The following is a 15,817-nucleotide window of genomic DNA, read 5'->3' on the forward strand; positions in this document are numbered from 1 at the left end:
GTCTACGTGTGACCCAAAACCTCCAAACAGCATTGCACGGGTTCGGTCACCAGACCTCTGCAAACTGAAGTAAGAGCATCAGTTAAGAACTTCTAGTAAAGTATAAACTACAGTTCTTTCAACTAATGCAATTACAATGAAATGTCATGAACATAAAAGAGCTAAAATAAGCACGGCACTGATCTCAGGCAAAGTATTCAGGCATCTCCACTACATTAAGCAACTAACATTTTTTAAAAGAGTAACATTCTCCTCCTCCTTTAAAAGTTTTCATACAATGTAATCCTTTGTAATGCTTGTAAGTATTGTTTTCTCCAATTTCTCAATGAATACTTGGCTCCTTTAACTTGATTTCTCATGCACCATCCAGACAATTTGACACGAAGCAGGTCTAGAATATGAAACATTTCCCTGAAGCAGGTTATACCATTTCACACTACTGACATGTCCACCCGGGACCGTGTTTGCCAAAGGTGATGTAAAATATACCAGTGACATCAGGCAAGTAAGCCCCACCAGAAAGGGCTTACATTATCTATCTGAAATCATACCTTAGCCCTGGAACCAATCCAGAGGGACCAATTTATTTAAAATGAACAATTTATACTCAAACTCCAATACAATTAATTAATACAACCTGACGATATTGAAACAATCAAAAAATAAGAACTAAATCCAGGACAAAAATTAAAATGAATAATTTCCTCTCCAATGTTTACACTATAATGCAGAGCAAAATACCATATATTCCATCACATGTTAATTCTGCCTTCCTATTCTGCTAGCTAATGATTCTATGAACACATCTGATTGTTCATATTTCATAACGCATTATTAGAATTTAAATATTTAATAACAACTGGTATTACATTTTGCCCTAATTAGTACACCTCAATGTAATAACCGCTTATAACTGAACTTCACTGATGGTGAAAGCACTTGATTTTCTTCAAAGCACATTGGTCTTTCTCTGTTCTTTTAAGAGCTGTTTCACCACTTTGTTATTATTATTATGGAAATTGCTCTTGTTAACTCATGTGCCAGACCAGTGTGCAACTGCAGACAGCACTGTACACTCACTTACCAAAAATGGGTCCTGAGCTTACCAACTGCATGACTGTTTTTCTCTGGAAGGTTCCATGAAATTTCCTATTTTGAACTTTTCCATTTTACCCTCTGCTGTGGATGGAGGGAGGAGGAAGATATGAAATCCATGCTATCCCTTACACAAAGGAAAAAAAAGCCAGGAAACCCTTGACTTCTATACACCAATGGAAATTATTTGCCGAATAAGCGAAGTGATTAATTCCAGCAGTTCCTTTCCCAAAGGCACACACACAACATACCATATAGGAGATTTCTATCTCATGGTTAGCAACATATTTCCTTTTCAGTACTAAGTCCTCCTTTCATTAGGGAATAGCGGAGATGCTGTGAAAGCAGCCTACAAATATAGGTTGTGTCAGCAGAGAGGTAGCACTGCATGTTTTCATGACAAAAAAGCCAGCAATGCACTCTCAAATTAAAAAAAAAGGCCAACAAGCACCCTGGGCTGTACCAGGCAGAGCACTGCCAGCAGGTCGAGGGAGGTGAGCTTTCCTCTCTGCTCAGACCTGGTGAGACTGCATCAGCAGTGCTAGGTCCAGCGCTGGGCTCCCCAGTACAAGAGAAACACAGACTTACTGAGGCAAGTCCGTAATGGCCATAAAGACAATCAAGGGGCTCGAGCATCTGCTGTGTAAGATGAGCTTGAGAGATCTCAGATGCTTCAGCCTCAAGAACAGATGACGTGGGGAGGTTTTATCAATATTTATCAACCCGATGAGAGGGAATGAAGATAAGGGAACCAGATTCTTCTCAGTAGTTACCAGTGACAGGACAAGAGGCAATGCATGCAACTTAAAACAGATGGAATTCAATCTGAAGGAAACAGGATTCAACTGAGGTGGTGGTCAAAGAACGGCACAGGCTGGCCAGAGAGCCTTGGAGATATCCAAAACCCATGGTCCTGGACAGTCTCTTCTAGCTGACCAGTTGGACTAGGTGATCTGAAGAGGTCCCTTCCAACCTGAACAATTTTGTGATTCCATATCAAAACAAAATAAATCAACTCATTGCATCAAAATGTAAGACACTCTCTACAGAGCTAACTGCTGTACCTTGGTGGATAAGCATAGTATTTGAGCTATCCTCTCAACTATCTAATCAGGACAGTGATAGTAAGCCTAAAATGCTAAAAAGATTAGTGAAGCTGAGAAGATAGAAGGGAATTCAGTAGCAAGAGACTTTGAGTAGCACCATGTAGACACCATGGTGATGTGTACACTACTATAAGAAAAAAAAAAAAAAAAAAAGCAACGCGCCAAGATCTCTAAATGAAATGAGCTTTGATTTAGTCCTGAGCAGTGCATCGAATGTGACTAAAGTATGACATTCTACAGAAGGTGATCCTGGGAATTACAGACCTGTTAACGGTATCATTTGTTACAAGATTTCCTAAAAAATAACACATATCCATAAACAAAATCATGCAGAGCAGAAGCTGATATGCTTTTTCAAAGAGCAAAAATCTAGATTCGCAAACATCTTTTAGTTCTTTAGAATTCAAAAGCATCTCAAATATGGATGAGAGGAAAAAGTAAGAGAAAATGATCATTTACATAATGGAAAACAGCTCACGTTCCATTGTGCTGGATCTGTTCTGTTCCCGACACTGGTAGGTGAATCACTTAAGACCAAAAATTGTTGCATCAAACTGAGGTAGGAATCACCCTGAGGAGTCCAGATTTTCCCTGTGCCCCTCTGCCATAAACACTCTCATCTTGGCAACAACATGGTACCAGGCCATGGTACCAGGGTTTTGGCTAAGTCATTCTCCAGTATTGAACTGCACCTCTCCAAACAAGGTCAAGTTTCCCCATGTTAAGTGGCAAAATGGCAAATGTTTAAATGTAGCTTCTAAGACAAAAAGATTAATGAAATCCCCCCAAACAGTTCTCTCCACATTATCCTGTTTATGGCTAGAAAACTGCCTAGGTTTCTGCTACTACATACTGTATCATTTTTTTTTTTAAAACTATTTATTTTTTGTGCCAGAGCCCATAGTCAAAACAGAAACTAAACAGAATAATAAAAGGAGGAAATAAAAAAAGACAGGAAGAGTTTGGGTGTTCATTCTATTTGCAGCTAATAACAACATTAAAAATTCAAAAAATAACAAATTGAAATCATGTAATGTTTAGATTTTATTTGAAATTATTTTTGTTCAAAAGAGTAAACAGACTACACACTACTAGATTTGCTTGTGGCAACTGTTTCAGAATAAAGAATTTCAAGAATCCCTTGGCCTCTGATATACAACCCCTTTTATTTAACTTCATCTAATTGAAGACATCTGTAGTGGTGCCACACAAAATTTAATTCAAGCTCTGAAATGTCAATAAAAAGTGTCTGTAAGAAACAATACTGGTATAAACCTGGCAGGGAAGTGTGCATCAACATCTACGTAGCCATACAAAATTAAGAATATAATGGCAGTCTGCTGCCTGAGTTGACGAGGTGATAAAAGCCCTTTTCCTATAAAGTCTAATGAGCTCTATTACTCTTTAGCTTTCAGGAATGTAAAGGCCAGTGGACTCAGCAGAGAAAAGCAACAAACTCTCCACACATGGATTCATTCAAACTGCCACATATCAAATTACTAGCATAATTACTATAACCTGACAATTTCATTACAGTCATGTGGTACTTAACTCTAAGACTAACAAGAGAGACAGTGGAAGAAATCCATAGCAGTTTGCTTACTTGAAACGAAGTGACAGCCTCTCCTAAACTTTTAACTTGGACTGTAGTCAAATACAAGTTGATCAAGTTTAATAATACATTATTTTCTTTCATAGAAATAAATCAAGAACCAAAAAGACACAGCGCTTTCTGCTACTGTCTCTTAATACAGGGATATGAAATTCAGTGGTAGCTTATTATCCAGTTTATTGTCCTCAGACTCTTTTGAAAACACAGTGCTAACTTCCTTACCAGTGGGTGATGATACAAATACTGTGACACCCATCTATACCACCTATGCCACAATGGTTTGCTGCCTACAGAAAGCAGAGAGGAAAGAATACATTCATTTCAAAACTTGTATCTAGAACGAATACATACCTCCAGAGGAGAATCACAGAGGAATCGTGTGAACTGCATTGAGATAGATTCATCAGAAATATGTGCCCAAGACGACAGGCCAAATATGCAAAGCAGAAAAAGAAAAATATTAGCAGTACTTCAGGATACAATGGGTCAAATACACTCTTTCAAAAGCGTATCTTTGAAAGACACCATTAGATTTTAAGACTTATGATAAAGTTTCCATAAATTCCCACAGTCTACGTTGTTAACTATCCAAAGTACTTCCCTTGTATAGAAGATTTTAAATGTGATGCAAAAGAATTATCATCTTCTAATACAGATTTGTTTCTGGTGTCCTTTATTTTAAATTACACATTACCCTTCTGTGTGACTGCCTGCAAGAGGGAGCCTTTTCCCACCATTATACTGTTACCTGCCCCATCACTAAAGCAAGGGGGTTAGGGGCCTCATATCTCTTAATATAATTTAAGTCTATTTACATGCAAAATCATAAGCAAGCCTGTTTTAAGTCTAAAAAGGAGGAAGAAAAAAAAAAAATCAACTTCCTGAAAGTGCAAGCATTTTCAAAACGCAGTTCTTTACTCAATACAAAATGATGTGATGCAGATAATCAATCAAAAAGGCAAGGTTTTAATGAGCTGGAACTTGTTCAAGATTCTGAGAGTAATAAAAATGTAACAGTTATTTATTTACCATCATTCATTTATTTGATGCAAATACTTCCTTATTGGTAGATTCCACATTAAACATGTTACAAAGTTCTGGTATGTATTTAACCCCTAAAACATTCCTTTCTTAAAAACCAAGTATGTGATACATGGTTTAATATCCCCTCTTTTAATAGCTGGGTGATTTAATAAGTCAGCAGTTCCCAAACTGCAAACTAAGAGTAAACAAGAACTTTTAATTGAAAGTTTGATAAAAAGAATATACATGGCCTCCTATAAAAACCTGACCGTTGTCAAGAATTCTATGAATTTCTGACATTAAAGATTACTCTGTTTAAAGGGGGATACAAAAAATGGGTTGACAACTTGTCGGTTTCCCCATTTTTCCCAGGGAAAGAGAGGAGAAGGCAGGCAACAATAAGAAGTGAATCACTGACCTAGGACAGAGTTCCATATACAGGTTAAGTAATTAAAACTCTCTTCAGAAGGTGCTATGAAGCAGATTTTAGCAATATCTGGTAGATATAGATCAATCTGCAAACATTAACTGGACCATTCTCATTGTAGCTCAGAGTGAACACAACCTTAACCTTCTCTAAGGTTGTGTCCCTAAGTGCGTCTGTTGACGTTAAAAGAATCGGGACTTTGGCAGAAGTTGTATTTCAGACTTCTCGCCCCAAAACGCGTAGCAGTAGCTGATCTATGGGTGAGTGGTAAACTTCTGGACACAGACTTTATGAACGCACACTGAATTTGTATGAGGTGCTGGCGAAGACAGGGAATTATGCATTTCCTACAATTAGCCATTTCAGATCTAGTCACTACCGCTCTAAATTACTCAAAATTTGGAAAAACAAATGACTGATCCTTTAATTAGATTCCAGAATTTATTTTTTTTTATTTGGCAGATAGGGAGAGAACAAGAGGAGGGGGGAAAAAACCCAGATAGTACCTTAAAGAGAAAAAAAAGTCATTCAAAATTTGAATTGTTGACTTATGTTCCCATAAAAAAAGAACAGTGAGTTACAAATTCCTACACTGCGAGTGCATCAGTCCTTACAGCCAGTGATTTTAGTATGTGCAGGCTTTAGAAAAAATAAAACATGTGTTATTAATTTTTATGTCAGAAGACCCCCAATAGTTCTTAATCTGTAACTTTAGCTTTATAGTGCAAGTTAAACCCTATGGGTGAGAAAACTGAGCCAACAACACTTTTCAAATAGTTTTATCCCTTCTCCAGGCTCTGCTGTACAATCCCTTGGCTTTGGGAGTGAGGGGGGAATTTTTAAGTGTACCTGAGCATAACTGCTGCTTGCTAGGCAGTATATACTGTTACAAATATCTGTACCACTGGCTAGGAAAAAAAAAAAAAATAAATCTTAACTGCACTTCAATTTGTATCACAAACTTATGGGGGAAAAAACATTGCATGTCTTGTTACATATTATTTCACCTGTTGATACTTGTTAAAGATCTCAGGTTAGATAATTAATAAAGTCCTAGAAAACTTGAGAAGACTGAACCTTCTCTAGAAGTCAATTAAGAAACAATTTCCCAAAAGCCCAATAATTTTTTTGTTATGGGTTTGTTGGTTTTTTTTTTAAGGGAGAATTTAATTGACACATAGAGCTGGAAAATTTAATAAATATTTTAGATCCACCAACCTCTGTTGTTATCATCTCAACACTTACTCTTCCCTCCCACCCCTAAATCCACAGCACTTTCATCATAACCTAGGAATACACATTTATTATATAACAGCTAATACATTTATTTAAAAACAGAAGTAAATTTAAGATTCAGTTTCTAAATTAACAAACTCACCTAATATTGCAAGATTATTATGAACACAATTCAGAAATGTTCCAATAAACCATGAAAGAAATACAGTCAAATGCTGGTGTTGCATGTACAATAATGCAATCTGTCACACAAGCAAAATTCAAATTTGTTTCACAAAGTCACGCTTTTCTAATTTTAAGTTCAAACTGAATCACATAAACCTTAGTCTTTTAAAAACTATATAATGTATATGAAATCCACAACATTTTTACTTTGGTACAAACTATTTACAACTGCCAGAAAGAACCAACAGAACAACAGGAAAGAAGTTTAAACATAATTAATAAAACTAAGAGAGGAACACATCACTGAGAATTAAATCAAAGGGAGGGGAAAGGCAAAGAAATAAAAGGAAGGTTTGGTTCAACCCAAAGGTACTTGCTCAAGTAAAAGCACATGCACAGCTTTAAAAAGCTGTAATAAAACTAGAGTGTTAACACCTGCTTCTTTTTATAGGTGGAGGAAGATATTCAGATGCTTTGGATGCTAAACCAAAATGGGTTCCACCCGGTAGGCTCAGTAACTTTCTGAAAGCAGGGGCTAGCCAGGTCACACAATGACATCAAAGTCTCTCAGGAAAACACAGCTTTAAGCTCTTACATCAGTACTTGTAAAATTATCTGAGATTTTCAGTTCGAAGATATCACATAAAGGCATTCATTTATAATTTTCCTTTTGACAGGACTCAACTCCACTCATATTTGCAATTCACTGTCAAGCAAAACTGAGTATTTGCCCTTTTCCTTTCAGTAAAGAAGGTGTGAGCAAGGAATATGGGATTTGGGCCCTGTTTTTTTTTTTAAATCCAATCCCTGAATAGAATTAAAACAAACCAAGGGTGTCGGTTGCTTTTGGGCTTTGTTTTTCATAAAGGTGCCAGGCTCATAATAAGAAATAATGTTACGACTTTCCGTACAGAAGACAAGTCATACAACCTACAGTTCCAGTGTAACACCTTCATGTGTATCAAGCAAATTTATTCTGTTTTCCCTCCCCCGTTTTCAAGGCCAACATAACGAATGCTTCCCCATCTTGGGAACTAGAAGTGGCCAGACAAATCTTAGTGTACCCACTAACAGAAACAAGCCATGAAAAGAAGGAACATTTCAAAATTTCAGTTCCCTTACGGAGTGAAAAAAAAGTCACTGTGGCTTTGTCTGCTAAGAAACTTACTCTCAAAACAACGGAGATTTGTCAGTCTTACAGTAAAGTTTTTTTAATTTTGGATTTACATGGAAAACTTGGTGTCAAAATCGGGAAGAACAATGTAAACTGGGATGCAAAAAGAATCTGAACTGAAACGATATGACTGTGGACAAGGTACTTAATTGCCTGGTTGCCTAAATTCTTTGGCTCATATAGGCATGTCAAGACTAAAATCCATGAATCCATGGCACTACAGTCACAAGGGCCACACGAGGAAGCAGAAGGAATCAGGCTGATAGAAGAGTACTAGCTGTAAGTCTTTAAGTTCACAATATCAGAGATGCAAAACATGAGCTCACTGCAGTGAGATGTTCTGCCACGGCAGTAGCCGACCACGAAGAGCCAATCAGATTAGCACTGCCATCAACTGAAATGATAAAAGAACTAATTCAAGAGCATTATAAAAACATACAGCTGCTGAGGCAACCTACAGAAGGTTAAAAATAACCACAGAAGCCATTGATTTTTTTAAGCGCTCTGTGACTAAAAAATAAAATGAAAGAAAAAGAAAGAGGAAACTAGGCTAGAGGGACGTAAAAGTTTTTAACTGGCTGCTGGTATCAGCTTTCGAATTGATCAGGACATGCTCCTTGGCATTTCCCAGACTACTCTCACCCAGTTTGCTCTATTAGTTCAAGTGGATTTCTGGGAGGCAATTAAAAAAAACTGGGGAAGAAAAAACCCACTATACCTATTTCAGTAATTTTTTGCACCTTTTCAAACAGTGTATCTTTTGTGTGTTTTGAAATTCTTTTCTTCCAAGACAAATATTTAGTTAAGCACAAAGCAAAGAGAGTGTCCAGCTAGCTTTGCAGAAGGAACAGACACACACAGTATTTTTCTGCAAGTTTGTCATTATAAAACACTTACGAAAAGTTAAATAAAACATTTGCTTCAGAAGGTTTAAACAGCAATAAAATGTTCACTCTTGCTCTTTCTGGAAACTACCGTAGAATTTTTATGATCTTTTATGGAAATGTTTTCTAACTTGTGTAGCTGCCACATAGCTTGTTTCAGTTACACTTCAGCTGTCTTTCTTAAAGACAAAGACTACTGTAAAAAGACAAAGCCTAAAAATCACATTAATGGACTAGATGTATTGTTTCGGTGTTTTAAACCACTAATCAATCATTAACTTCTCTAGAGAAGAGGCAGGAAGAAAAAAATGCTTAATTTCAAACTTCTGCATGACAATATGTTTTATGTAAAACTCAGTTTAGAATGATGGGCACTAATTTTTTTTCACAGAAGAACTGAGTATCGCTAAACAAACTGAAAGCTGTTGGATATGTATGTGTGTGTCTACAATACGCTGACAGCTTCTGTAATTGACTTCAAGAAGCATTTTTAAAAAAAGACAACATCAGGTCAGAAATTAAATGCTTCTGGTGAGACGATACTTCATTAAGAAGAACTGCTAGATATCCCCTATTCCCTAAAAATTAGCCATTGATTATATCACTGGGATCAAAAAAATCTCTTTCTTGGGAGGAAAAGGCCAAGAAGAAATGTTTTCACTGTATTCATTTCATTTAAAATTCTTTGCTTCCAGAGCTACACAGTTCCCCATCTGTATCTATCATTTAAATACCAAGAAATACACTCTGACACTTCATATAAAACACAAGAGACATGCAGGTGTCAAAATGTTCTGAAACATTTAAGTATGTATTTCCACATACTTTGTTAATCATCCTGAAGCTGGGGTAGAGTTGGCTCATAGCATCTTCCAGGTGATTTGTATTCTGCAAAGCCCTCCCTGCATTTCTTACACAGAAACACAGGTATTTTTGCTGTTGAGCAAGAGTTAAAACATTTGCAGATATGGATTGCTCTTAGCAAAGCAGAAGATGAGCCAGATCTAGTACTAAGCTTCCTTAAATCCAGTGTTCTCATATGAAGAGCCAGACTATACCCTCAGACCTACTTGCTGTTTCTACCTTGTTTTCAGATTTTTGTACTGTAATTCTACAAAGCTAAAGCATAAAATACTACCTGGTCACATTAATAGTTGTCTGTTTCTTGAAGTAAAACCAGAATAACAGACAGCAGTACATCTGTAAGAGAAAGCTCCCTCCACTTGCAGTGGCTAGCACCAGCACTGGATTCAATTATCAAAGTATTTCTGCCTCGTGGGATTACACAAGAAATAGAAAGTTCATTCTTCTGTCTTATTCACAGATCATCCTTCTATACATTAATCTACACATTTTTCTCGCAGAAATATAACTAAATGCTATTAAAAGTTACTCAATTAAAAAACAAAAAAAATACAGGTTCCAAACCCATGTTTATCCATTCCTCTGTGCATCAATTATTACAACAAAGCTATATTATTATTTATTATATTTCTTGGGACAAATGAAGAAAAAAAGGTGGACAAACCTCCATTCATACAATTTGTTTGCATAATTATGGTACTCTTGATCTGCTGATCAGCGCTATAATTCATGCTCCCACTGATCTTTCAATGGTAGTATAGGGAAACATCACCTGTTCAATGAAAGGATGCCCAGCCTACTACCTCCTCTCTGTTCATTATAGAAGTCTCCCTTTTTTAGTTTTTCTAAGCTTCCATGATTTCAATTTTTTCATTATAGCTTGGCTGGTTTTGTAAAATAAATAGCCACCACCCAAGCAGAAAAAAACCTGAACAAGTAACTTGTTAACATGTTAAATAAATCCTTGCACTTGATTAAATTAGTGGCTTTTCGTATGTTACAGACACAAAGCCTCATACTAAACATGATTACAGTCTTCCACTACTTTCGGGAGAGAAAAAAAAAAAAAACAAACAAAAAGCTAGTGAATTATAGCTCTATTATATTGGGAACGGTACATGACAACTATAGTCTTGAACCTGAGATAAAGGTCCACATACCATTCTTCCATAAAGGGCCAGAAGAAATGCATAGAATGTGACAAACACTCAAACAGGTTCTTCCCTTGCACATTTTCACAGCTTCCAAAAACGAACAGTTCAGGGACTTGGCTAATTCAAGAGTAGCCTTGGATAAACTTCTCCAAGAGGCAGCGACACACCTATTCTCCATCATTGTATCTCACCTCATTCAGGAGCTCTATATACTTTACCACTTAATAATCTGTTGAGGTTCTCCCTAATTCTTCTGATATTTTTCCAACAGCTCTTTTTAAGATAAGAGTACATCTATCACTAAAACAGTGGATGACTATTCACTTACATAGCACCTTAATAAGGTTTTGTGTTCCCACAGAGAAAAACTGAAAAATCAATTCTTCCACAAGACTATTTAAGGGTAAGCATTATGAAGCAACCTTTAATTAGAAAATCATTTGCTATGTTTTTCCTGAGGACACCAATTCAATTCAATAAAAACATGCTGACATAAATATGCAAAGCTGTTGGCACCAAAGAATAACATCAGGACTTGACTGTGCTCCGAATAACAGACAACCGGGTCAGTTTTTAAAGCTGAACTCCTGTAGCTACCAACCAAAGCTTTTTGAGAGTGTTGAGAAGATTTCTAAGGGAAGTTCAGTTTATACCAAACTAAGAGAAAATGGGATAAGCAATAGCTTAAAAGTCTATGCAGAAAATAATTGCAGCTTTTACGTCAAGATGAAAATAGATTTAAAAAATTTTCACATGCAAACTAAACTGGTTTTAATTCCAGGAACAAGGAGATACTCAAAACTGTTCCCAGTATATTAACTTATCTGGAAGATAGCAAATATACCACCTTACCAAATCATCTACTTGTCAATGAGAGCGGCACTGAAGACTGATAATGCTTCCATCAAAAATTGCAAGTTTCATCACCACAAGGTAACACCAACTCTAAGACTTGAAAAAAATTTATTCCACTATGAAATTTCTACCTTGCTTTTTATTAGAACAAACAGAAGTCACTGTCTCAATCAGGAAACAGTACTGCATCACCAAAATGCATTGCAGGACTCCCAAGCAAATTCTCAGACTAAATTCTTTTTAATGAACACACACTATCATTAATGCTATTGCAGTCTCCATCAGAAATGCAGAAGAAGGAGAGGCGAAAGCAAAGAGGAAAAGGCAAAAACAAGAAAGACTGACTGTCTTGAAGTGCACTGAAACACCAGTTAACACTGGTCTCAAAGTGGCACTAACCAGACAGTGCCTAGAAGTTCAGAGTAATTTTTGCTGTCAAGTATTCCCTAGATTCCCTGCCCTGGAAATCATCTATTCCCTCTTCTTATATAAAATCTTGATGAAAAGATGTATATACATTACATAGATGCAAAAAGAGGGCCTTCTTTCACACTGTTTGAGCAATAATCAGCTTCATGGTTCGCATATCTTTTGTTAATATTGTGAACTGTTTTATAACTTTCCACATTAGTGGTATTTTTCAAATAATTACCAAAATTCTAAATCTTTTCCTAAAATGGCCTTTTAATGTAATAAGGTTAATATTAAACTACTCTAGCAGCTAATACAGGCAGACAGTATATCGTAATGCCAACAATCTAAGAATATATTCCAAAAAGAAGTTGTTAATATGTCCCATAACAGTTTTTGTTGGATTCTGAATTTAAATATAGGCAGGTTTCTGAATATGAAGTATTCAGCCAAATATAAAATTAAATACTTTTCCTAAACTAGAAACTTTCCAAACACAAAAGTGTGCAGGACTCCCTGAAAAGGTGGTTCATCCACCATACACAGATACATTAGCTTGCACAGACTAAAAGCTAAATTTAATTTTTAGATGCAAAAAAATTCCTGGATGTTTGCCAGTTTAAAGCCCAAAGCAGACTTGTTACTACCCTGATAAAAAGCCCTGTGTATAGAACAGAATTTCATTCTACCTTTACTTAAAGAACTGCTTGGCTCCATAATGTCTGTATGATATATTAAAAAGTCTGAAAAAGAGGAAGAAGAAAAAGTTTGAGGTCTTTTAAAGAGCATTTTCCAATATTCCTCTAAATAACTTGGATCAGCTTTACCCTACTTGGTATCTGTTCTTAAAAGTGACTCAGATGATTCTCCTCCCACACAGATTCAGTATTTAAAAAAAAAAAAAAAAAAGGAAAGAAAAAAGGCTTCTAATCTACATCAAAATACATTTTGTGTAAAGTGTTCTTCAGTTTAGGTCCTGCATGGATCAAATACAAAATGCTTTTGATTGAAGTATCTGAGCTTTACTACCTAATAACTGTGAATAGAAAGACTTTCTTAGCCAGAGTCACATAAACAAGATAATTTACTAGTGCTAAAGAAGGACCTAAATTAAAACCCATTAAAGCCATCAGGCTGACTTTTTACATCTACTAGAAACTTCTGAGAAGGCCTTATGTCTCCCCTGGAATATTATACTAAGCCTGCACAAAAATGATGCCAGAGAGAAAAGATAAAAGACAGAGCAGGGAAATACCTATGGCAAGTAATAAGGAAAAAGAAGAGGATAAAAATCCATTAAACTATTCACAGTATGAACAGAAATCCTTCTCCTTCCTATTCAAGGGCAATTCCCACGACAGACTTTACACCTTTAAGGTGGTGGAAACCTGAACTGTTCTTAATACATCTGTTCTTTCCTAGACTCCTCCTTCAGCTAAAAAACAAAGTTCCATGGCTGATTAAGGCCATCAAATCCAAGTCTACACCAAACCATGTACTCTGACCCAAACAGAGTTTAAATTAATTGAGAGGTAACTGCTATTCAGAACTGAACTGCAAGCAGCCATCGTGATTTTGCTCTCAATTCTTCATGATGTATTAAAAGAAAAAAATCCATCATTTTAAACAAAAAGTATATGAAGTTCTTATTACCCTCTCTGCAGCAACAAGATTTTCAGAGCAAATGTATGTTATATCTAAGCATTAGGGCTGATACACATTCATCATAACAGACAAATCAAGTCCCTAATCAGGCCAGGTAATTCCTGGTACAAATCTAGTAAATAGCTCAATATTTCTTGGCATGTTTCCAATTTTTACATTATTATAATTAACCAAATCTATGTCAGCAACAATAAAAAGGGCAGAGACTAATACTTATTGTTATGAGTCCTATTATTTTGCAAAACAAAGTGAAGTAAATTTTATGGCTTTCCACAGTAGCATTACAGAGATCTCACAAAAAAGCTCTCCTTACACTCTTTTGAACTAAAGCCAGAAATTATTATGTGGTTCTGTTATTCTACCTGGAAAACAGCCACAGCTTGCTAGGCATCACTCCTGCAAGTACTGAAGTATTGCTTTCTAGAACAGAAAAGTCTGACTAGATAGTTGATCGATATTGGAGTCGTACATTTGCAGTAGCTAGAAATGACAGATCTGAGGTAGCAGTTTTATCAGTTCTGCTAATGAAGATGTTGTGCCACCTGCCAGAGAAATGGAGAATTGCTGCTTGTTTAGAACCCCATGAGTACTTTTTTCTTCCACTAATTATTAGGTGAGGATTAGCATTCTCTAAACACCATTTTAAAAGCAGGCTTTATTCTTATGCAATGGACTCAAATATTGAATCTCAGACAATCAGCTGGTGGGAATATTTTTGCACTATTTCTACTGCAAAGGTGAATTCTAATTGAGAGGTATGCTTATCCACATTTCATTGCTAAAACTGAGATTTTTAAAACCTTCACCTGTTAAATTAAATGAAACCACAAAAAAAAAAAAAAAAAAAAAAGGAGAAATGTGGAAAAGGTACCAAACAGCTTTAAAGCAGAAGATGCTTTTGCCATCAAAAACGCACTTCCATACCATTATCCCACTTCCAGTGGAAATCTCAGTCCCAGATCTCTTTACAAACCATGTAGAAACAGCACCTGTACCTAACTCATTACTAACACTAGTTTTTTAGTTATGATGGTCCATAATCCCTCTCTCTTCACCTCAGTTTTCCCTGGGCTGAAGCCTGCAACAGAAGCTTGCTAAAAAAAACCCACAGTGAAAACTCTCCCAAACAGAAACTCCAATATTTTAACATTTAGAATCACTCAAAGAGACACAATTCTCATCATTTAACTGTGTATTGAAAAAAATGTTTTCATAAAAGGTGCATGCAGTGAACTGTACCTCATTTTCGCCACAGTCAGAAGGTGTATCCTTGTGTATAGCCATCTGATACTTGGCAAATAAAGCGGCTGATTGGTTGAAGGATGATTTGAACTGGGGATCCTCAAAGGAGACAGGTACTAACCTCACCTTCAGAGCAAGGAAAATACAAGCATGCTATTTTGAGTGCATATAGTCAGATAATATGCTTCTGAAGGTAAGGCTAGTGAAAGATCTCCTCCTAGCCACTTCAAAGCCTCTGAAAACAGTTTTCTACTTTAAACGTAGCAACAAGAAAATCCCCCTACAGGGGAAGTCTGACAACACTAAGCTTAAACTGACTGTTGACACTTTCATTACGAGATAAAAATTGCATAACACTAGGACACTCCAAAACACTAGTTTAGTCAGTGTATTTTTTGACCAGATTATTTCACAAATCAACCACAAATTTTCACTGTGCAGTCTCAAGGACTTTTAAAATACATTACTATTAATGGCACATCAGTCATTCTCCCAGTTCAACAATTGCATATTCTTGCTACATATACTTTTTCTCCAAACTACTAATTTTTTTTTTCTTCGCAGTATTAGAGAGATAATATGTATGACAGCTAACTATTACACACTGGTCATTACAAGAAGCAGTACTGATGTGTAATTTAGATGGAGTGCACACATTACTTCCTGAGGGGCTTAAATTGAAAGCAAAAAGGTTTATACCACTTCTGTCCTTAAACCAACAATTTGTATGTGTGATAAATTTTTACTCACATGTTGGCCCTGATCATGCTAGTTCCTCCTATGGAAACATTCAAACCAAAGCCAGTGCGACTAGTTATCAGGGTAAGTGTCCAGCTGGTTTTAGTTCTTATGATAATTGTGTTTATAAGGCCCAAAATATCTATATCCGAAAGCCTCATCCTCT

At 36.2% G+C, this 15,817-nt stretch overlaps 1 protein-coding gene across 18 annotated transcripts in view; it reads right to left on the reverse strand.

Moving 5' to 3' along the window:
* ATE1 (arginyltransferase 1) overlaps window positions 1–15,817 on the reverse strand; it is an 85,692-nt gene that overhangs the window by 57,288 nt on the left and 12,587 nt on the right. For 6 of the 18 annotated variants that reach the window (XM_074907878.1, XM_074907871.1, XM_074907884.1 and 3 more), the window contains 2 exons: window positions 14,911–15,039; window positions 4,165–4,197 (listed from right to left, as the gene is read on the reverse strand). The exons of 2 other annotated variants lie outside the window; for them this stretch is intronic. In XM_074907878.1, the coding sequence (XP_074763979.1) occupies window positions 4,165–4,197; window positions 14,911–15,039 (162 nt within the window). The remainder of the gene's footprint in view (window positions 1–4,164; window positions 4,198–14,910; window positions 15,040–15,817) is intronic. 10 more of the 18 variants (XM_074907885.1, XM_074907876.1, XM_074907889.1 and 7 more) reach the window with 2 other exon arrangements.

The sequence above is a fragment of the Athene noctua genome, chromosome 5 (assembly GCF_965140245.1).
Source record: "Athene noctua chromosome 5, bAthNoc1.hap1.1, whole genome shotgun sequence".
In the NCBI taxonomy this organism is placed as follows: Eukaryota; Metazoa; Chordata; class Aves; order Strigiformes; family Strigidae; genus Athene; species Athene noctua.